This window comes from Microtus oregoni, unplaced genomic scaffold (assembly GCF_018167655.1).
Source record: "Microtus oregoni isolate MIOR12 unplaced genomic scaffold, Mior012 000015F_ref0000493, whole genome shotgun sequence".
Lineage (NCBI taxonomy): Eukaryota > Metazoa > Chordata > Mammalia > Rodentia > Cricetidae > Microtus > Microtus oregoni.
In genome coordinates this window covers 19,321,035-19,343,841 of record NW_024543074.1, presented here as the reverse complement: position 1 = coordinate 19,343,841, position 22,807 = coordinate 19,321,035, and the positions used below count along the sequence as shown (strand labels likewise).

The following is a 22,807-nucleotide window of genomic DNA, read 5'->3' as shown; positions in this document are numbered from 1 at the left end:
GAGAGTTCCAGGAAGGCCAGGGCTTCTTAGAGGAACCCTATCTCAGAAAGAAGAAACAATAATAATTATTATTATGATAATTATAATAAATAAAACTCCACTGCCCAAGAGGGTGCTTGTTTTTATACCAGATGGGTTTTTAGTATTTGAACACTAATGTTACAAATGAATACTATATTATATTTTGAAATGTCACAGAATCTGTGCTCTCTTCCCTTGGACTTAAGGTCAGAATGAGAAGGAAAAGGATGTGCTTGTCAGACTTCACTGGTGTCTGCACAAAAGTAGGCCACTACCCACTCACCTCTCTACTTTGACTGAGTTTGTGCCTGCACCTATCTAGTGTCTCATACTCATCAATTGTCAGGTAATGGTTTAAAGTTGAACTTCTACATTTAAAAAGGGTGGTTGGAGCTATAGAGATGGTTCAACAGTCTGGAGAGCCTACTGCTATATTAGAGGACCCAAGTTCAGTTCCCAGCAACCATATTAGATAACAGCTCATAATCACCTGTGACTGCAGTTACAGTGTGTCTGAAACCCTCTTATGGCCTCCACAAACACCCTCACACAGGCAGGTAGCACACACACATACACAGAGATTTTTCTTTTAACATTTCACATTGGTACACATGCACACATGTATGGGTTTTTCTTTTTATTTTCTTCTTTTTTTTTTACCATTTCTAGATTAAAATGTGATTTTAAAGTAAGTATAGCTGGGCAATGGTGATGCACACCTTTAATTCCAGCACTCAGGAGGCAGAGTCAGGTGGGTCTCTCTGAGTTCAAGGCCAGCCTGGTCTACAGAATGAGTTCTAGGACAGCCTGTTACACAGAGAAACCATGTCTCAAAATACAAAAATGAAATAACATAAACTTATAAATAGGTATTAAATATGTAGCAAGAAACATACCCACCACTTCTGTTTTTTCTCTCCTTTCCTCCATAGCACTTGATTTTGTCTAAGTGATTAGTTCATGCTTCCCTAGCATGTTTTTAAAAAAATCTACATTTTGGGTCCAGTGAGATGGCTCAGTGAATAAAAGGTGCTTAATGCATTCATCTAATTATTCTTTATCAATAAAAAATTGGGAGTCAGTTATCAGGGTACGAACCTGAAAAACAGAGAAGCAACAGAGCAACCACCAGGGACTTCCTACCTCCTCTGTTCCTTCTTCCAAAAAGGCCGAGATCCTCTCTCAGCCCCACCTTACTACTTCCTAAGTCCCCAAAACCTCTATGGTTAATTTTGGTCAGTTAGTGGCTAGCTCCACCCTTTGATTCAAAGCAAACTTTATTGTCAGAATACAATCAAACTATCACACATCAAGACTGATGACCTGAGTTCTGAATTCTGTCCTTGGGGTGGAAGGAGAAAATCAGCTTCCACAAATTGTCCTCCAACCTCCAAAAGCCACTTGTCTCCTTGCACCTTTACCCCCCACTCCCCAGCATACAAAATAAGTAAAAACAGTGTCATTTGAGGAAGACTAGGAGTAGGAAAGAAGAGTAAAGGAGTTGCAGTGGTTAAGAGCACTTACTGCTCTTGCAAAAGGTTCAGATTCAGTTCCCAGCACCCACATGGTAGTTGATAAACATCAGTAACACCTGATCAGGGGATCCTGCACCCAGCATTGTCTTCTGATCTCCTCAAGCACCAGGCATATGTATGGTGCATATGTATACGTGCAGGCAAAACACTCATACACATAAATTTTTAGTTATAAAAAAAAAATGTGTGCATTTTATGGTAGGTCCTTACTTTTTCAGGGTAAATGCTCCCCAGCACAGCCCTCTGATTTCATTTTATATGATTTTGTGTCTATGTGTTTCAGGAAAAACAAAACTGGAAATGACTTGTTCTTAGACATATAATCTCTCATTCCCATAAATCAAAAATATTTAGTATTTGAAGTATTAAAACTTAAGACTATTTAAGATTTCTTATTTCTACTACACCCAAAATTTTGAGATGGAAAAATAAAATTTTATTTAGTCAACACAAGTTTATATACAGCCTTTCAAGGGGAAAATCTATTGGGTAGCAGTAAGTATATATAGATTACATGTTTCCAAAATGGTTATGTTATTGACATATGTGTTATTCACATATATAAAAGACACTCTGCTTTGAAAATAATTTCTATAGCTGGTAATATACCACTCTAATAATCTACCTGTGTACATTGGCTTCACTCAGGTGTCAGATAGTTCCTAAACAGAAGCCAATGGGTGACCAGTTGACATGTTCTGTGTGTTGTACCATGAACAGGAACAGGATGGAGTCATCTCAGGATGGAGCACAAGCTCAAAAGCATGCCGTCACTTTACAACAGCTCTGGAGGTGGTGGTGGCAGGGAGTCGGTGAGATCCTGATGGAACTCAGGAATAGAGAACTCATGGTGCTGAATCTCGTGATTAGACTCTTGACTGTTTATACGATCCAGTGCTGACAGAGACAAGTTAGAGTCAGGGGGTGGCGGAAATGGCTGTTGATCTTGATCTTCACATGCTCGATTTAGACTATCTGGAGATGATTGGAGATTGGTAGAATCATTTGGTAGAGGAGGTACAATTACTACTGTAGGCTTGTCAGATAGGTGCCCATCCAGATCAAGAAGAGGAGGTGGCAAGGACAGATCTACGTCATCTGAAGAAGATATAGCTGTGCCAATTGTTGACCGATCAGCACTGTCTTCTGATACACAATTTATTTGATCTTTTCCACTCTCAGTTTTGAGGTTATTGGTATCATTGATGTGTTCACTTGATTCAAAGAGCTTAACTTCTAAGTCATCTGCTAACAGTGTGCTTTTGCTTGGCTTCCAAGTCATAAGTGAAACAACTGATGCGCGTTTTGTGGATGCTTCGCTCTCTCTAATGTTATCCATGCACATGTCTGGTGTTTCTCCATCCGCGAATGGAGACCTGCCTGCCCAGTTTTGATCATTTAAAACTGGTTTTCTCAAGTATTTCCACAGTATAACCATGAGTATAGCTACTAACATAGAAACTATTATTGTACCAATTAATATAGCAGCTACTACATTGTATTTGGTTTTTTGTGCAGTTCCTTTGCCACGTGTTGGTTCTAAAGTGAACGGTGGTGTGTTCCTTGGTGAGTTGCTAGTCTTAGGTGAATAAATAGTTGGTGTTGGTTTTATGGATTGATTATGAACAGTCTGCAGTACGGATTTCCCAGAAGAGGTAGGAGCAGATGACCGTGGTTGTTGTGTAGAAGCATAAACAGGAGGTCTTGGTGATTGTCTAGTAGAATTATGGGTAGAAGGTGATGATTGATTGGCCAAAGTGAACGCAGGTAGTGATGTTTGTGGGAAGGAGCTGTTGATTGTTGATATTGCTTGTCTGGTGATGTTATAGGTAAGTGGTCTTGCAGAAGTGTGCAATACTGGTTCTGTAGAAGAGACATAAGCAACTGGTTGTCCAGGAGTGATTTTGTCAGGCAGTATATGTCGTCCGGAAGAAACATTGACTTGTGTTGTTTGACTTAAAGTATTCCCTGCTGTGTTTTGAGAATTAGTTGCATCATATAACATTGATGGTGTAAGTGAAGTGGACTGTGGTTGCTGCTTTGTTGTAACTGCTTCTGTCTCTGAGAAAAATGTATTGCTCAGGTATTGACAAAGCAAAATTAAGACAAAATACTTGGAATCCATTTCAGAATGTTCCCTCCTTACCAGTGATTTCACAGTGAAAAAGAGAGAAAAGGGGAGAGAAAAGAAAGATGGTTAGCTATCATCTTAATGTCTAATTACATTTGACTCTTCATTACCTGAAATAGAGTGGTTAGGCCTTTGGTTAGTATTTACTCTGGTTTATACTTGACAGAATGTAATATTCCAGTTCATACTACAGCGTTTGGAGTTCCCGGGAAGTAGTCTTAATTCTTTTATAAAATCCCCCACTTAAACTGGCAGCCCCTCTAGCTTCCTTAGATTCCACTCCTTCACTCTGTCCTCAAGTGTGTAAGCTCAACCGCTTGACCCATGTGCTCTCTACTCTGTTCACTCTGTTTCTACAAATAAGTGGTCTGCCTCAGCGGAGAGCACCAGTGACCATGGTGCCTTAAACTGTTGTCTTTCCTTTCTTCTCCCTTACTCTGTTCTTCACGTTTGACCTTACTGGCTATCCCTTCACCAGCGGTTCAGCAGCTCTGTCGTGGTCTTCTTTCCTACTACTGTAGTCATCCCTTTCTTTCCGCAGTCACCTCAATACAGATGCTTGATAGTCAGTCTCCCACTCTCTTTCACTTTTCTTTATTCTGCTCCTCTGTTTCCACTCTCAGCCTTGTTCTATAACGACCAAACCTGCACATCCAGCCTACAACTCCTTTGTGAGTCCATTTATATAACTTCTTTAGTGGACATCTCATCTATCTCATGATCAGCAAATTCGGCATATTTTTAAAAAGTGAATTTCCAGCTGGGTGCATGTCTTTAATCCTTCCAGCAACAGCAGGCAATCTCTGTGAGTTCAAAGCCAGCATGGTGTGTGTGTGTGTGTGTGTGTGTGTGTGTGTGTGTGTGTGTGTGTTGGAACTCACAGGACTCCAGGATAGCCAGAGCTACATAGAGAGACCCTGTCTCAAAATCATAAAAGTAATTGTAGTGATTTGATGTTTCTTCATACTCAGTAGATGAACAGAGGAACTGATTTGGCCTGGGAAGACTTTGGGAAGATTTCCCAGAGATGTTGAAGCAGATCTAAATCTTAGACTACTATAAATAAGAACCAGTTAAACACACACACACACACACACACACACACACACACACACACACTTCCCAGCCCAGAAGGCATGCACAGGAGAGGTGGGGCACAATATAGGCTTGTCAGCTGTCTTTTTGTGGGATGTAGTAGATGCTGAACCTTGACAACTTAAGTTCCAAAGTTGTACTCTGTCTGCTTAACTCTGCATGTAAGGTCACTTAATTTAGCTGTTTTCAGTTGCCTCACACTCTAAAGTGAGCCCTGTGCTGACATTGTCAGCGCTGAGTATAATGGGCTTGTTCTGGACATCATCACACATACACCCCATTGTCAGCTGTCTCAAATAGCAGTGCTGTTAGATACTAGTTGGCGTATATAAGAAACTAGTTTTTCTATGACTCCAAAGGTATAATAAAGGATTTTGACAATTTGAATAGTATCCATCTACCACTAGTACGGTAGGTAGATAGATAGTATAGTAGATAATGAGACATGACATCCTTCTTGGTCTCTCCTTTCCTACCCCTCTCCTCCCTTCCTCTCCTTTCCCCTCCCCTCCCTCTGCTCCCCCCCCCCTTCTTCCTTCTTTCCTTCTTTTGTGTTTTAAGAAACCCCTTCTGTCTCAACTTCCTGAGTGCTAGGATCTCAAACTTGAGCTGAAAGGACCTGAACTTACAAGAGAAAATGTTTTTTTTTTTCTTTGTCTGTCTCTTCCTTTGTATTTACTTTCTAGTGCTTGAAGCCTAAAATTTAAAACAGATGTCTTTGAATTCCCTTGCCTGGTGCTGATTAATTACTCTTAACATGTATGATCTGGTTGCTACTTCATGTAAGGAGTCACTGTTTCTGTCTAGAGAAAAACTTACAAACCAAGCTTTAACTTTCTTTCATGCTTCCTAGATGCTTACATGCTTCTTAAAAGATTCCATATTAAATTATGTCATCTTTTAATGTCTTCAACTGTGTTGGGGTTTTTTGTTTTGTTTTTTGTTTTGTTTTGTTTTGCCTAGTCCTCTTCCCTGCTGACTACATGTCTGAACCTATCTCTTGTTTTGTTTTTCAAGACAGGGTGTCTCTATGTAGCCCTGGATATCTCGGAACTTACTCTATAGACCAGACTGATCTGAACCTGTCTTCATCTTCTAGACCTCAATTTAAATTCCCCTTCTTAAACCAAGTTCTCTGTAACTTACCACAGCTACAAATAGCTGTTTCCTGAATTTCCTCTGATCTTACTGACTTGCTTCTTTCTTAGGATACCTCACTCTTACTTCTCTTTGCCTAAATAATTGTGAGGTTTTTAAAAATTATGTTTCACATTTTCTATTATTATTATTCTCATCACCTCAAACAAATTTTTTTTAAAAAATATTCATGAAGGTAGAAAGAAACAAAGGAAGAAAATACATATATAAGTATGCCATAAATTTGTGATTTGTGTCCTTTGCTGCAAGCAAAGTGGAATGAGTTGAGCAATTTGTCTGGAGTGTGACTGTTAGTAATAGCCTGAGAATTTGTACCCAAGACAATGTGATTCTGAAGCCTACATTCTCTCTGGTCTCTTACTGCTCATGTTTTCTTATGTTGATCCCCTATACCTTTTATATTAGTTGTTCAGTAAATATTTAATCTGTGCTAGGCCTCTTGGTTCTTTGCCATTTCACTTTTATTTATTTATGTTGGTTTTTTGAAACAGGGTTTCTCCGTATAGCCCTGGCTGTCCTGGAACTCATTCTGTAGACCAGGCTGGCCTCAAACTCATAGAGATCCACCTGTTTTTGCCACCAAGTGCTGGAATTAAAGTGTGCACCACCACCACCTGGCTCACTTCTACTTTCTACTAAGATTTCTACCATAATATAAGCATAGAAAATAAAATTTAAGTAAAAAATTCTGATTTTTATTCCTTTTTCAAGGTTCTTACAAGGAAACATTTGAAATTTTTGGCATGGATATGAAGGTCTGACTCATCTCTAGATGGTCATCATTCATGCTGTTCCACACAGTAATTTTTTTAGGTTACCCAAAAAAGGTTTGGTTAGAAAATGATGTTCAGAGTTTCATTTTGTAAATGTTGTTAGAAAATGCTTTCCAAAGCAGCAGAAGATATAGGCCATGAATTGTCTCTAGCTAAAAATGTTTCCTCTTTTGTGACTTTGCTTAAAATAAAGAAACCATACGGTTCCTCTTTTTAGTGAGCTGAAAAAGGAAATAGAGGAAGAACTAGCCAAAACAGGAACATAATTATAAAACCCAGTTTGGTTTGTAAGATCAAATTTTGATAGGTTCATCACCTTTAATGTCAGTAGGAAGTCAGAAACTTCATTGTTTTGTTTCCACTTATCAGTCGTAGTAAAAGCAAAACTCAGTTTTCAAATACCCTACCACTTTCTCTGGCTCATCGCTTAGCTATGTGCCCTCCTGTGATATGCTGCAGCAGAATACTAGAATCTGTGAAAGTCTTATTAAAGCAGATCAGAATACTCTAGAAAAGAAGTATCAAGACAAAAAGAAGAAATGTGGGATTTAATAATTTTGGGGAGAGGAATCTGACTTACTTTCAGAGGTGTTGGAAGCCAGCACTATCTGTAATACACAGAGTTATTAAATGTACGTGCAAACTATGTAACGGGTTTGTGCCTAAAGTGTGCACTGTTTCTGCAGAGAAAGATGGTGGTCAGTTGAATTTGGGGCAGGGGATAGAAAAGGGATAAAAATTTAGAATATTAGAAATGGGAATGAAAATAATTTTAAAAAATAGAACACTAAAGGGAAGTTCTACAGAAGTTTTAGGATACGGCAGATATGTGGGAAAGGATAAATCGATTAGAAAAAGTATTGAAGAAGAAGAAAGTTGGAAATGGTAGTTGCTTATTAATTATCAAGAAGTTATTAAGTAGGTAAAATGAAGTTAGGGAGAGACTGACCTGGGTAAACGAGGAGTTAGTAACTGTTATTCCCCATCACTGGCCTGCGTGGACCACCCAGGTCATTACAGGATCCCTTGTCTGCTGCAAGGGTTCTTAAGATTTCTTCCACCCTCACTGTCCCTGATATTACCCAGAACTATGCCTGCTAACTACGAAAAATGTATGCATGGTCTGTATAGACTTTTCTTAGAAATTCTTTAATCAGCTCAAGAAAATCCAGATTTCTCTATTATATTATAAATGTTATAGCAACATTTCTCTCTGTGTTTTAGACTGACACCTGAGGTTTAAATCTGTCATTTTGGTCCTTTTTCCCCCCAGAAATTTATTTTTATTTTTTAAAAGGAGAATGTACATTGTTTTAGTGAACCAGTATTTGAAGCACCGCTACAGTGAAGAAGAAGCTCCCTGGCGTTAGACATGTACTTGTCACATGCTGCCAGGGCTCAGGGCTCCAGTGATTGCCTACTATACACAAGACCCTGAATTTGATCCCCAGTACCACAAAAATACCTAAGTAAAATTGTTCCTGTTAAATTGGCTATGATAAGAAATACATCTTTTTTATAAGGAATCTAACTTTGAAAAGAATTCCTAAAGGAAAAAGGCAAGTATAGATAGTTGCATCAAAAAGTTTGTCTTTGAACTATGCATCGTGGCTCAGGTTTTTATTTTCAGCACTGGAGGCAGAGGCTAGTGAATCTCTGAAATGGAGGCTAGACTGGCATACTTTGGGAGATCCAGGCCAGCCAAAGCTACACAGTGAGGCCCTGTCTCAAACAAACACATAAAATATCATGTCTTTCAGTTATTTTGATGTAAGAAAACTAAGTTATAGCTGGGTGTGAAAGTGCATACCTTTTATTCTGGGAGGCTGAGGCAGGCAAATCACTAAATCTGAGGCCAACTAGTTCTGCTTGGGGGTTTCAGGCTAGACAAGAGTGAAACCTGTCTCCCAAAAAACAAAACCAACCAACCAAAAACAGCAATAAAGCCAGATAGTAGTGGTGCATGCCTTTAATCCCAGCATTTGGGAGGCAGAGGCAAGTGAGTCTCTGTGAGTTCGAGGCGTGTGGTCTACAGATCGAGTTCCAGGACATGCTCCAAAGCTACAGAGAAACCCTGTCTTGAACCGCCCCCCCAAATGCAAGAAAAATAAGTTATAGTAAACATAAGAGATAAATAGTATTAGTGTTATCTCTAACCAGTGAAATTTTGAAGCCATAAAAAGAAGAAACCAGAAAAGGAAATTGATTTTGAATTCCAAGTAGTGTTTTTAGGGCCATCTTTAATTAATCAGTAATATTAGCACATTATTACTGAACACCAAGAAAATTCCTGGCTAAAAGGATCCATTTGCATGACCTAGGTGATTATCTTTTCATCTTCCAGATTAAACAGAGAACAGTTGGTTAACTTAGCAAACTGTCACAGCTCTAAGCAGTGGCACCAATGTGGAACCATGTACCTTTGTCTTCTGTGACATGCTGGAGCCTTTTATAGAGTTCGGAATGAGAAAGGCTTTGTGTCAGAAAGAGACTCTTGGAAGGTCTTTGGGACAGTGTAGGTAACTTTTGGAGCTAGGCTTACATGAAGAGTAGGAAAAAAAAATACCAGAAAACCCACATCAGTCGCAGGGGTCTGTGTTTAGGAGTTTTGAATGGTTAGCATATAAACTGTCATAATTACAGTTTACTGAGTATTTTGTGGTACTTTTTAAAAAAGATTGAGCCTTCAAAGGCATCAGATTTATATTTAGCAAGATGACAGTTGCTCACATGGTATTTCTAAGTAGAATTATGTAGGAACTTGCTGAAAACATAGAAACTGTTAAACTTGAGACTAGCCCTGTTTCAGACAAATCTAAGCTTAAAAGCATGCCTTTAATCCCAGCACTCGGGAGGCAGAGACAGGCAGATCTCTGGGAGTTCGAGGCCAGCCTGCTCTACAAGAGCTAGTTCCAGGACAGGAACCAAAAACTATGGAGAAACCCTGTCTTGAAAAAATCAAAAAAAAAAAAGCATCTTTATTTTTTTGTTTATTTAACATGCATTACTTTTTTATTTTTTTATTTTTTGGTTTTTCAAGACAGGGTTTCTCTGTGTAGTCCTAGCTGTCTTGGAACTAGCTCTTATAGACCAGGCTGGCTTTGAACTCACAGTTTCACCTGCCTTTGCATCCCAAGTGCTGGGATTAAAGGCGTTTGCCACCACCACTGGCACAAAATGTTTTTTCTGTGGCTGTTTTTGTCTTTATATTTTTTTTCTTTTTTTTTCTTCTTTTTTTATAACCCTCTATTATACTCAATTCTGAGCTAGTGTGAGTGTCTTTATATTCTTAACTAGATCAGTTTAGAGTATATGGGATAAGCACATGGAGGATGTGAATATTTGCATGCCTGTTTTCTCATACTAGTTTTGCTTTATGGAGCTTTTTAAATGACATAATGGTTGTAGGTCATAATCATTACTTACATATAAAATTCCTTTTATATAAAAAAACACATAGTAAGTATTCATCTAATTTCTTTCCCATAGTGTATAAACTAAAAGGGATAAGCAAATAAAAATAATTTAGGCTAGGCATGGTGGTTCATGCTTTTATTCCTAGTACTTGTGATATAAAGACAAAAGAATCTCTTGAGATAGAGGCCAGACTGGCCTACATATTGAAACCCTGACTTCTTTAAAAAAAAAAAAAAAGAAAGAAAGAAAAAGTAAATTGATACGATAATTTAAATCTGTATGAGAAGAAAGCTATTATAGACAGTAAATTAGCCTCTTTTTTTCTCCTTTGTGGTACTGCAGCTCAGACCCAGGGCATTACACATGTTGGGAAGCTCTGCCACCGACCTGTCGTCCCAGCCCCTAGAATTCTTCAGCAGTATTTTCAAGGCTGTTAATTCAGTCATGGAATTTATTTTATTTTTAACTTTAAGTTTTTTTAAATTATTAAAATAATGTTAACAGATATTTTGACTGGGTAAACTTCAAGGGGCTGGTAATAGTAAAACCTTGATAAAAATCTTTCAGATAATATCAACCCTGAACATAAATTCTTAAAATTCTGTATAGCAGAGCCACAAAAAAAACCCTTCTGTAGTCATCTTTAAACTGTCAAGAGCTGAATTCAACTGTAAAACATTAATGATACTTGATTCTTAAAATAAATTTCCGATAAGCAAAAATGAAATGAAGTGGCCTGTGTAGGTCTTCTTACCTGCTAGCTTCTCTCGCACGATGCAGACTCTTGGTCCCACAGGACACGTTGGTGACTCAGAGTAGAAATGGTCCTCTAGCACACTGAAATGGTTTCTGTGTAGCAGAGGAAGTTTATCAGTAGCAGTTCCAGGAAGTGCAATAAGCCACAGAATGACTAAGAAATGGACTCCTTCAACAGAGCCACTTTTGAAACGCAGTCTATATAGCGCAAGTGCTTTTAACTGATGTTTATAAATAAGCATCCATTGCTCTCCGGTCATGTGATTCTAGAATCCAAATACTCAGAATGGAGTCCTGTCGAGAAATTAGTTTTCTAAGGAGAGGTTTATAGCTGAGTTTCCCCAAAGGCTAATTTCTTAATTGGAAAAAGTGAGTGGTATTTAATTATATGGAGGAAGCTTTGTGTGTGACCCACAGCACTAAAATACTAAAATAATATCAAAATCAAATTGTTGAAAATTGCTTAATTATACTTCAGTTGGCTTGTGCTCTGCCTGTACCTCACTTGAGTGATGCTGACGAGGAAATACTATTAAGATACACTGGCCAAGTCCGGCGGTGGTGGGGCAATGCCTTTAATCCCAGCACTCGGGAGGCAGAGGCAGGTGGATCTCTGTGAGTTCGGGGCCAGCCTGGTCTACAAGAGCTAGTTCCAGGACAAAACCAGGCTCCAAAACCACAGAGAAACCCTGTCGCGAAAAAAGCAAAAAAAAAAAAAAAAAACACTGGTCACCATAAGAAGCATCATCTTATCCAGTGCTTGCAAGTAAACACCACTCACTAGGCAGCAGCTCTGCCAAGTGCCCTAGCTTTAGCCCCAATACTACTTTTTTTTTCTTCCGGTTTTTCAAGACAGGGTTTCTCTGGAACTTTACAGCTTATCTGGGAACTGTCTTTTGTAGACCAGGCTGGCCTTGAACTCACAGAGATTTGCCTGCTTCTGCCTCCCACGTGCTGGGTTTAAAGGACTGTGCCACCACTGCCTAGCTCCAATACTACTTTTAAAAAAATCTATTTTAATTTTTATGTACAGGTATGCCACATGTGTGTGGGTACCCTTAGAGACCAGAATAGGGTGCTGGAGAAGAAGATGGTGGATCCTCTTAAACTGAGCTGTTCTTGGTTGTGAGCTGTACCTGGACACAGCGAACTCAGATCCTCTAGAAAAACAGCAAGCTCCTTTTAACTATTTATTAAGCTATCTTTCCAGTCTCCCAAAAACTTTTTTAAATAAGAAATTTTAGATAAGACTAAGCAAAGTAATTGAAGAGTGTGAGTCTCTCTAAATGAAAGTTTCCCTAAGCAAGTCTTCTCCTAGCCTCTTCCTGATCTAAAAAGTAGAAATTGTAATCCTAATTTATTATGGGATTTAAATCCTCATGCATGGTAGATACAGTAAATATCAATACATGGGACACTTTCAGACTAGTCACTGTCAAGGAACATGGGTTATTAGGATTTAATTCTTAACTTTAAGTGACTTATAACTTGGTACAGAAAGAATAATAGAATGCAGCTAGGCATTGTGGCGCAAGCCTTTAATCCCAGCATTCGGGAGGCAGAGGCAGGTGGATCTCTGTGAGTTCGGGGCCAGCCTGGTCTACAAGAACTAGTTCCAGGACAGGCTCCAAAGCTACAGAGAAACCCTGTCTCAAGAAAGAGAGAGGGAGAGGGAGAGATAGAGAGAAAAGAATAGTAGAATGCAATAAAAATGTTATAAAGCAGTCTTTTTGAGATTTATTTATTTTATTAAGTATACAGTGTTCTGTCTGCATGTACACTGCATACCAGAAGAGGTCACCAGATCTCATTACGGACAGACGGTTATGAGCCACTGTATGATTGCTGGGAATTGAACTCAGGTCCTCTGGAAGAACAGCCAGTACTCTTAACCGTTGAGCCATCTCTCCAGCCCCTATAAAGCAATCTTTTTCATTGGAGAGAGAAAGTTTGTCTAATCATGTGCCCCAGACTGATCTTGAATTTTCACTGTTCTTGTTTCAGCAGCCCAAGTGCTGGGATGACAGGTGCCACCATCACGCCTTCTGTTGCAAAGGTTTTAAATTAGATTTTGTTGGTTAGTTGGTTGATTGGTTGGTTTTTGAGACAGAGTTTCTCTGTGTAACTATGGCTGTCCCCTGGAACTTGCTCCGTAGACCAGGTTGGCCTGGAATTCACAGAGATCCATCTGCCTCTGCCTCCCGAGTGCTGAGATTAAAGGCGTGTGCCACCACCTAGCTATTGGTTGGTTTTCAAGACAGGATTTCTCTTTGTAACCCTGGATGTCTTAGAACTTGCTCAGTAGACCAGGTTGGCCTGGAACTTACAGAGATCTGCCTGTTTCTGTCTCCCATGTGCTAGGGCTAAAGGCATGTGTTCCTACTTCTGATTTAATTTAGTATTTTTAATTTACTTTTAAATCTTTAGATTAAGATGTTAATCATTTTATCTAGGAGTGGAAAATAAAAATTGTTTCGTTTGAAATCAACTTAGGAAATTATGAAACTGTAGCCATCTTTAACCCTTCTTTTTATAAACTCCCACAGAAGGCATCATGCTTAGGGTGTATGCTAACAAACCAAATATGGAGTCATGAATTTTAAATACTCCTCTAGCGCATAAAAGTCTTCTGTTTTATTTAAAATGGTTGATCAATATGTTTAATATGAAGGTAGTTTCTTTGTCAATTCCTTGTCTTTAGGAAAAGGTTGTTTTGTTTTAATTTCCTCTGACAAGTATTTGTTTATAACAGTTATCTCAAAGAGGATAACTGAGTCATTCTTTCATCCAACCTCAGATATTTAATTTGCATAAAATGAGAACATTGCCCATAGTCATTTTTAATCTGTTTTACTTTTTTTTTTCCAGAGTAAAGTTGGATATTTATTTAGTTATGAAGGGGGAAAGGGAGAAGGGAGAAGGGGGGGGGAGAGGGAAACAGACAGACAGAAGGGGGAGGAGAGGAGCCATGACAGCAGCTACCTCTTTGGCAGAGAGATGGAAAAGGAAGGCCAGTTTTACTCTTGAAAAGACAACCAGAATCTGGCTTGATGATAGATGATACATGCCTGCAATCTCAGCACTAAGGTGGTAGAGCAGGAGGCTCAAGTGTCTTGGAGATCATTATATGTAGTGAATTTGAGGCCAGCCTGAGTTACAGAACATCCTGTCATAAACAAAAGACTCACTCCACCCACTTACCCCCTAAAAGCAAAAGAACTAGAACAAAGAAACAAGAGGTAATAGGAGGAAAAAAGACAGTAGTGTACCCTGATCTTTCTGTCTCTCGTGCTTTACTTTTTCATTTTGTTGACATTTTGCTTTACCTGGTGTAATGTTGTTATGATTTACTGTTTAGGGGATGAGTGTTTGTTTGTTTGTTTGTTTTAAAGCTGGTAGTAAATTGCTAAAAAAGTTGTTATTAGCAGTTAAGAGCACTGGCTGCTCTTTCAGAGGATCAAGTTCAATTTCAACACCCACATGGTAGCTCATAACCATCTGTAACTCCAGTCCCAGAGATGATCTGATGCCCTTTTTTTGCCTCTGTGGGCACCAGGCACACATGTAGTACATAGACACACATGTAGGCAAAACATCCATACACATTAAGAAAGAAAATAAATTTGATTGCATGTGCCCCTCAACACATAGTTATTTAAAGATGTTTTAAGTCACAGAGCTTGACAGAAGTGAATGTGATTGTCAAGGATCATACCATCTAAGTAGTTAGGAAAAAATTCCCAGTAATTATCTTGTAACTGTAGTCAGAAGTAGGGGATAGAAATTAAGTATTGGTATTAATTTTTTTTAAAAAAAAATCAGACCTGTTACACAGAGAAACCCTGTTTCAAAAAAAATTATTCTGATATGTAGCCAGGATGAATCATTAATCAAGAAAGGATTGTTTAGGGGCTGGAGGGATAGCTCAGCAGTTAAGGGCACTGGCTGCTCTTATAGAGGACCCAGGCAGGTTTGATTCCCCAAACCATTTTACAACTCACAACTGTTTGTAACTTCAGTTCCAGGGGGTTCAACAGCTTTTTCTGGCCTCCAAGGGTCACACTGCATGCATGTGGTGCACAAACATATATTATGCAGGCAAGACACTCACGTAAAATAAAATAATAAGTCTTTAAAGGAGCATACTTCACTTGCATAGATCCTGGGTCCAGTGCCCAGGACTTACCTCAGGTGCTTCATAATCACCTGTAACTCCAGCTCCAGAAGGGCTGTGTGAGGGCTGCAATCACACGTATATACACACAGTTAAAAATAAAGGGATGAGAATATGGTTATGGTAAAATCTTTTCTTTGGTGCTAGCATATTGCACAGAATAAAGCTAGTTAAGGAATGGGATTTAAGTGAAGCTTAGCTATTAGTTGATACTTCCCTTTTTAGTTTTACTAGACACTTGGAAAGTTTCTCAAGTCAGCTTTTGTGATGTGCTTTATTGAAATAAAGGGCTTGACTTGAATGTCAGTTATTATTTTACTTAAAGGCAGTTTTTTTCAAAGCTTAAGCAATTACCTTTTTACCAGATCTGATCAAATGCATGTACACATGCACACACCTCACTTCCCTTTACTCATGCTGCTTTTGAAATTAAAAGTGAAATTGATCATTTTAAGTTACTTAGCATCCTTGCAGTCTAAATATTAACCAACTTTAAGGCATTTGTTATGTTTTGTTGTTGTTAATGCTTGAGATGGCCTCACTATGCATGCTAGTCTAGCCTCAAATTCAGAATTCCTTTAATTGACCTTCCCAAATGTTGGGATTACAGGTGCATGCTACCACACCTGGCCAGTGCTTGTTGTTAATCTTCTAATAAATAGTATGAATGCAAAAGATAAATGTTATGATTTTTTTAAAATTATTTTATGTATATCGGTTTTTTTATGTATATGCATTTATATCTGTATACAATGTATACGCCCGTTGTCTAAGGAAGCCAGGATCCCCTGGAACTGGAGTTACAGCCATCTGTGAGCCTTGTGTGAGTCCTAGGAATAGAACCTGGGTCCTTTTGAAAACCAGCCAGTGCTCTCACTTTTGAACCATCTCTTCAGCCTCTTCAAATATTACTCTTTTTTTTTTCAAAGAATGTATTTCATTTTTACTTATGTGTATTTGCATGTATAAGAAATATTTTCAATCCTTTTTTATTTTTTCTTTAAGTTTTATTTTTATGTATATTGGTATTTTACCTGCATATATGTCTATGTGAAGGCACCATATCCCGTGGAACTGGAGTTACGTACGGACAGTTGTAAGCTGCCATGTGGGTGCTGGGAATTGAACCCAGGTCCTCAAGAAAAACAGCCAATGCTCTTAATCACTGAGCCATGCTCCCAGCCCTCAAATATTACTCTTAAACACTAAAACATTTTTATGTTTAGCCTTCGGTTGTAAGTGTGAATCTCATCTGTTTTAGTTGTGTTGTTTTCTTTTTTTAAGATTTATTTATTATGTATACAACATTCTGCCTCCATGTCTGCCCGCACGCCAGAAGAGGGCGACAGATCTCATTACAGATGGTTGTGAGCCACCATGTGGTTGCTGGGAATTGAATTCAGAACCTCTGGAAGAGCATCTCTCCAGCCCTGTTTGTTTTTTTTTGTTTTGTTTTTTTTTTTTTTGTTTTTTTTGTTTGTTTTTTTTTTTGTTTTTTTCGAGACAGGGTTTCTCTGTGGCTTTGGAGCCTGTCCTGGAACTAGCTCTTGTAGACCAGGCTGGTCTCGAACTCACAGAGATCTGCCTGCCTCTGCCTCCCGAGTGCTGGGATTAAAGGCGTGCGCCACCACAGCCCCGCACCTGTTTTCTTTTTTATAATGTATTCTAGGATGGTATAAATGCAAGATACATGGCCAACTTTGTTCTAATTTTTTTTCATTTATTGGAAAACATGAAGTTTTAGTTTATTATGTATAGTAGAAAAGCACTTTGGTCTTCTGCCATATGTAAAGGTAAAGAGAAGTAACCTAATGTTAGCTGTGCTAGGATACAAACTGGTATGGGTTCTACCTCATCTAGTGAGAATGTACCATTGCATTACACAATTGAATTCTACATTGCCACCTAGAGAATGGAGACACATGGTCTCCAGGTTTCACATGGTTTCCCTTCTCTCTCTTCCCTTCTCCATGTTTTCCCAGGGCTACCTTGGAACACTCCATGAAACATGGGCATCTTTTAATTAGGTCTGATTTGGTTTGATTAGAATTATTTGCATCAGTGGAGAGGTTTGGCGTTTTAAGATTATACTTAGCAATTAGGAATTTGACTTCTAGGGATTATGGCATCTGCTTGGCTCTAAGGACGTAATAGACCCCTTCCAAGTTCAAGTACATTCAGACAAAGGTCACCTGTTGCTGAACAGGAGTATTTAGTTACCTCTTTCTATTAGTTTCTTCTGCTGCTGTTGTTTTATTTGCTTTTTTAAACAATAAGCAGTGTGAAACAGAAATGAAGTTTTAGGTAACTTCAGCAGACATATATTTTCCTTTCTGGTTTTTTTGATGCTAAACTACACGTCAGATTTTTTCATCAGACATCTGAACAAACAATTGGTTTTAAATACCACCACCAGCCAACTTTCTTTTCAACCCAGCCTTCCTCATTGCTGATTTGCATTTCCCTTTCCTAACGCGTGGTCTAGTTGAGTTTTTCAGTTCCTTCTTCATGCTTCCTTTCCCTGGTAGCTGGGAGTACACCAGTAGATTGCATCAGGAGCTTGGAGCCTGTGAGCTCTTTTGCTCTTTTCCAAGTGTCCGATTCCGCAGTCCAGAGCCCACTGCTTGCCAGAAAGTCACCATTGCTCCGAGGCTGGCGCTTGCCTACTTGTTTTGACCTTCTGAGAGATGATACTTTGTTTGCCAGAACAACAGTTGATAGAAATAGAAGAGTACAGATAAGAAAAAGTACAGCAATTACAATTAAGCAAATAAGCATGGCCATGTTGCTGTTGTTTTTCTCACAGACTTCCTTTTTAAAAGTTTCCCCATGACTTTTGCTTGTGCTTTCAATGATCTCTGCTGTTGGAGAACTGTTTCTGAAGACGTGGGGCCCGGAGGACTTCGATGTAGATGTCTGGGCTAAAGACACAGCTGGAGATGATGCAAGTATGCCTGTGGAGCTCACTCTGTGATCCACTGTAGGGCTGACCGGGTCTGTGCTCCTCTCACTTTGATGTCTGCTCGTGCTGTTTTCATTACCAGAGCCCCAAGCAGTGACATTGTCAGCCAACAGATGTTTATAGTTTGCTTTTGTTCCTGGAGGCAAGGTACACACTGTTGTCATCAGGAAAAGGAGACGCAGGTACCGTCCTGTATGCTCCATGCCCACTGGTATACTGTTATCTGTTAAGACAGCAATATCAATCAGTAGTTTGTGAGTTTGTGGAAGAATAGCACAGAATAATTGTAGTTATGGGACTGCATTTGAGACAGCGCAAGGAAATTAGAAATCCATGCCTACTATTTGCTATTGGACCCTTCCCAACTGAAGTTTTTTTTTTTATTTTTAACTGAATTTCTATCCCTGCTCTTAGGTTATATATAAACATTTTAATTTTGTTGTACATTTTGATGCTGTAATTTAGCATTTACAAATATCTCTTAGCCATTTTTAACTGTGTATCATAGCTTTACATATCTTCCTATTAAGGACACATCATAGACCTCAGCTTGGAGTGAGCTGCTTTTGCTTCTGTGCTTGTGATTCCTCATTTAAGGCTCTTTTTTACTGAAGCATCCACCCTCTGAGTTGCACGTCCTCATCTTGAAGTAAAGGAGAACTTAGCCTTGAAAGTTTTGTTTCAAGTATAAAAAGAAATTACAAGTGACTTTTTGTGGGAGAGGAGAGTGGATTTTGGTAGAGATTGAAAGCAAGATTGTACATCAAGTAGGAATTTAAAGTGTTGTTTGGTCTTTCCAGTTGTGACATTAGAATCTAGTCCTAGCTTTTGTGACTGAAGCTTTGTGTGCTTATTCCACCTCTATTGCTTTAGTTGACAGTGACTTTCCAAATAGCAGAGGCAGGATTGTTCTCTCAATCTAGAAATCAGGAAGAACAAAACATTTTTTCAGGCTGGGCGGTGGTGGCACACACCTTTAATCCCAGCACTTGGGAGGCAGAGACAGGCAGATCTCTATGAGTTCGAGGCCAGCCTGTTCTACAAGAGCTAGCTAGTTCCAGAACAGACTCCAAAACTACAGTGAAACCCCATCTCGAAAACCAAAAAAAAAAAAAAAAGATTTCTAGATTTCTTCTGTACTTAAAAGTCCTACAAATGGCAGCCACCTTTGTTGTCATTTTATTTTATTTTATTTTGATTTTTTTGATTTTTCGAGACAGGGTTTCTCTGTCGCTTTGGAGTCTTCCCTGGAACTAGCTCTTGTAGACCAGGCTGGCCTCAAACTCACAAAGATCCACCTGCCTCTGCCTCCTGAGTGCTGGGATTAAAGGCGTGTGCCACAACTGCCCAGCTGTTGTCATTTTATAACTTGCATTCTTCCCCCACCTCATTTTAACACAAATCTACAAAAAAAAATTATAAAGAAAAATTTTAAAAAATTGGTTATCAGACTTTTGGGTTCTTAGAATACAGTGGTTGTGAGTGTAAGCAACTCTTAACGTTAGAAGGTTGAGATTCAACAGTGAAAATGCATTCATGTAGTAGTTCATGTCCAGCACTCACCTCAACCCTCCACCCCCCAAAAATTGAAATTTAGTTTTGGACTCAGGTTTCTAGAAACCAGTACATAAAAAGACAAAAAGTCTGTTCTTAGTTCCTGTTATTGGCCGTCTGCTTAGAGATCTTGCTAGGGTTGTCATTGTCTGCCTTAGGTAGAGCTAACCTAGCAAGAGACATTTGGCACCTTTAGTGAACTGAATTGTTTCTCTGCTTTAAGAGATTAGCCTGCCTCTGCCTCCTGGGTCCTTGGATCACGTGTGCATGTGTGACCAGGGCTGAAGGCATTCATGTGTGCGTGTGTGCATGTGTGACCAGGTTCGGCTGAGGTGCTTCTTGTGCTATGAGAGTTCTCCAGAGCAACTTTTGAGATAGTATTTTATTCAGAGCATAAATGAGGAGACTTAGATCAAACACTAGATTGTTCTAAGAATGAATGGGTTGTCTTGTTAAGCACCCTGTGTGTTTTATAGATGTTGTTTTCAAACTGGAATATATGAGGGAGTCTTTTTTTCAGGTCTAGGGTAGGGTGTGAGATTCTGTCTCTAAACCACTCCAAGTGGCACTCTGGCAGTTATAGTGGAGCAGGGTGATTTTCTATGGTGGAACAGGGTGGTTTTCTATGGGACACTATATGCCACTAGACAGTATCTGAATGCTAGTGAACAGAAATTGAGACTAACAGGTGTGTTAAGTTGCACAGACAAAAATAACATATTGTAAATGATGCTAACTGTAAACTAACTCTGAGTGGAGAGGGAGAAAAAACCAGCAAAATTTTTATCTAATGTTCTGGGATCCAGATCATTATCAGGATTATGACTATTGGTAGACACTTCAAGATACAGTGCTCTGACTTTCTGACTGAAGCATTCAGCTTCAGTCTTAAAGTTGAATGATAGGATTCTCTTGATACTTTATGAGTTGTTCACAAAAAGAAGCACTTTTAATTGGGTTATTAAGAAATGCCCATCATTTTCTGCCAGAGTAGATTCATGCATTCAATGTTAAAATGACTTACAGTATGTTATTCAAATCACATTAGTTCATTCACAGTGCAGTATGCATCACTGTATCTACATGCTAGCAGTGCACCACGGGACACATAATAGGCCTGCTGTTGATTGTCTTCAGCCAGATGTGCTGCCATGCCCCAGTAAACAAGCTGCTGACAAAATGAGACTTTCTCTTATGCTCACAAATGCCTGAGAACTGAGGACTATTCCTACATCTGTTTTATGCCCTAGAGACCAGGTTGGGTTAGCAAGGTTTTGGCTTTCTGGTTTTGTTTTTGTCTCATCATTTTTAGTCACATTTATAATGCCTAAAGTCTAGTAATGAGAAATATATTTCCCTAATTAAAAGACAAATGAAACTTTTCAACTCATTTGAGTCCTCATTCTGGTTTAAAACTTCATATTAATAATTATAAATTCTCCTAGCTCTAATTGCTTATGCTATTTACATAATTTTCCATAATAGGATAGAAAAACAACAATTCTGCTTTGTAGATCTATGCATCTTAAAAAAAAAACACTTCCTCAATACTAATCTGAACAGAGTTATGAGAGAAAAGGAATGAGAAAAGCCACGTGTATGACCTACCTTACAAATGCTCTGCCACGCTCTTTATTTAATCAACCACTTCTTTTCTTCTTTTCTTACTTAAAGTAGAACAGTTTGAAGACTACAAAACTGAAATCTGCAGTTTTTTAGGAGGATGCGTACAGCTAGTTTTCCACTTTTCAAACCAAACCACAGATGACACATTTCCTTTCCGCTGCGACTCAACACACGTCACGTGGAAGGCAGAAGCTCCAACTGCTCTAGCTGGCTCTGGGGTGACAAGAAGCTTTGTAGAGCAATCTCCACCCCCAGAATGGGGAGGGCTTTCCACTTTGTTTCTTTTGACCTCTTTTGGCTGATTGCTTTTGCCTGCTATTTGCTTTTGAAATTAGTATTATTCGGTGGAAATTATGTGAAGACATCAAGGCATTGGAATCATTTTTAGACTTTTATTTTGTGCCACAGACAGATTTTAAAACATAAATGTGGAGTCCTTGTAGGTATTTGTCAGATAGGAGAACCAGTCACACATATAACTGGCATTTCAAACTGGAAACTGCAACAGTGATTTGAACTCGAGGATGCTTGCAGGGTGTGGTATGTGCACAGGTCCTGGCATCACCTTCGATTAGACATGTCTAGAATAGATTTACACTGTCTTCTGTGGTAACAGCTTTGTGGCTCTGTAGATGTTAGCAGAGACCTGGATTATACCAGATCCTCTCCATTCATATCACACTTTAGATCCTTTCATAGTCTTGGATTTACTTCTAATTTTACTTCCACTATAGTGATGTACCTAGACTATTAAACATCTGTACTAGCCCTAGGTATTCCATGTATCTTGGATAGAACTCTATAATCATATCCCTCTTTTTTTAATGAGCACCACACTAATGAACTGAACTAATTGTCCATGTCCTCATTTTTTAAAAAACAAACAAAAAACTTTGAATTTACATAATTTAAAATTTTAATTATATTTATGAGTGTTGCTAGGGACTGATTTCAGTATCTTTTGCCTGCCAGACAGGCATTTTTTTAAAATATTTATTTAGTATACAATATTCTGTCTGTGTGTATGTCTGCAGGCCAGAAGAGGGCACCAGACCTCATTCCAGATGGTTGTGAGCCACCATGTGGTTGCCAGGAATTGAACTCAGGACCTCTGTAAGAGCAGGCAATGCTCTTAACCGCTGAGCCATCTCTCAGGCCCCCAGACAGAATTTATAGCAAAGTTCTATCCCTAACCCTCTTTGTTTATTTTACATTTTTTATTTATTGTTACTATGTATATATGTACTTGACATTGAGTCTGGACATGGGAGAGACTGCATGTGTGTGCCATGGCATGACTGTAGAGATCAGGGGACAAGTACATGGAATCACCTCCCTCCTTTTACCTTTATTTGGTTCTGAGGTCACCAGGTTTGCATGGTAAGCATCTTTACCTACTGGGCCAGCCCTCTGACTTCCTCTCCTTTTTATTTTGAGTTAGAGTTTCATTAAGTTGCCTGTAGCATGACTATTGAAAACCCAGAGTCAGATATAAGGGTTAAAGCTGAAGATCAGAGAAGCAGAGCAGTCAGCCTCTAGCGAGACCTTTACCTCTACCAATGCTCAGACTGAAAGGGCCATCCTCAGACTGCCTAGACTGTATTG

The 22,807-nt window shown here is 38.9% G+C and overlaps 3 protein-coding genes across 7 annotated transcripts in view; 1 reads left to right on the top strand and 2 right to left on the bottom strand.

Annotated features, from left to right (window-relative positions):
• The window catches only part of Nf1 (neurofibromin 1), a 268,446-nt gene that overhangs the window by 185,093 nt on the left and 60,546 nt on the right, over nt 1-22,807 (top strand). The gene's annotated exons all lie outside the window — the stretch shown is intronic.
• Nucleotides 1,985-17,404, bottom strand: Evi2b (ecotropic viral integration site 2B). Its single transcript, XM_041664520.1, has 3 exons — nt 17,281-17,404; nt 10,885-10,979; nt 1,985-3,697 (listed from the first exon to the last, which is right to left on the bottom strand). Exon 3 carries the CDS (start codon nt 3,679-3,681, stop codon nt 2,332-2,334), a length of 1,350 nt encoding a protein of 449 aa, XP_041520454.1. The 5' UTR covers nt 3,682-3,697; nt 10,885-10,979; nt 17,281-17,404; the 3' UTR covers nt 1,985-2,331.
• Evi2a (ecotropic viral integration site 2A) lies at nt 16,742-21,368 on the bottom strand. The gene is made up of 2 exons (XM_041664522.1): nt 21,185-21,368; nt 16,742-18,245 (listed from the first exon to the last, which is right to left on the bottom strand). The coding sequence occupies exon 2, from the start codon at nt 18,223-18,225 to the stop codon at nt 17,542-17,544; it is 684 nt and encodes a 227-aa protein (XP_041520456.1). The 5' UTR covers nt 18,226-18,245; nt 21,185-21,368; the 3' UTR covers nt 16,742-17,541.

Coding starts and splice junctions, on each gene's coding strand:
- Evi2a (XM_041664522.1), bottom strand. CDS start 18,225: ATGGAGCATACAGGACGGTACCTGCGTCTCCTTTTCCTGATGACAACA.
- Evi2b (XM_041664520.1), bottom strand. CDS start 3,681: ATGGATTCCAAGTATTTTGTCTTAATTTTGCTTTGTCAATACCTGAGC.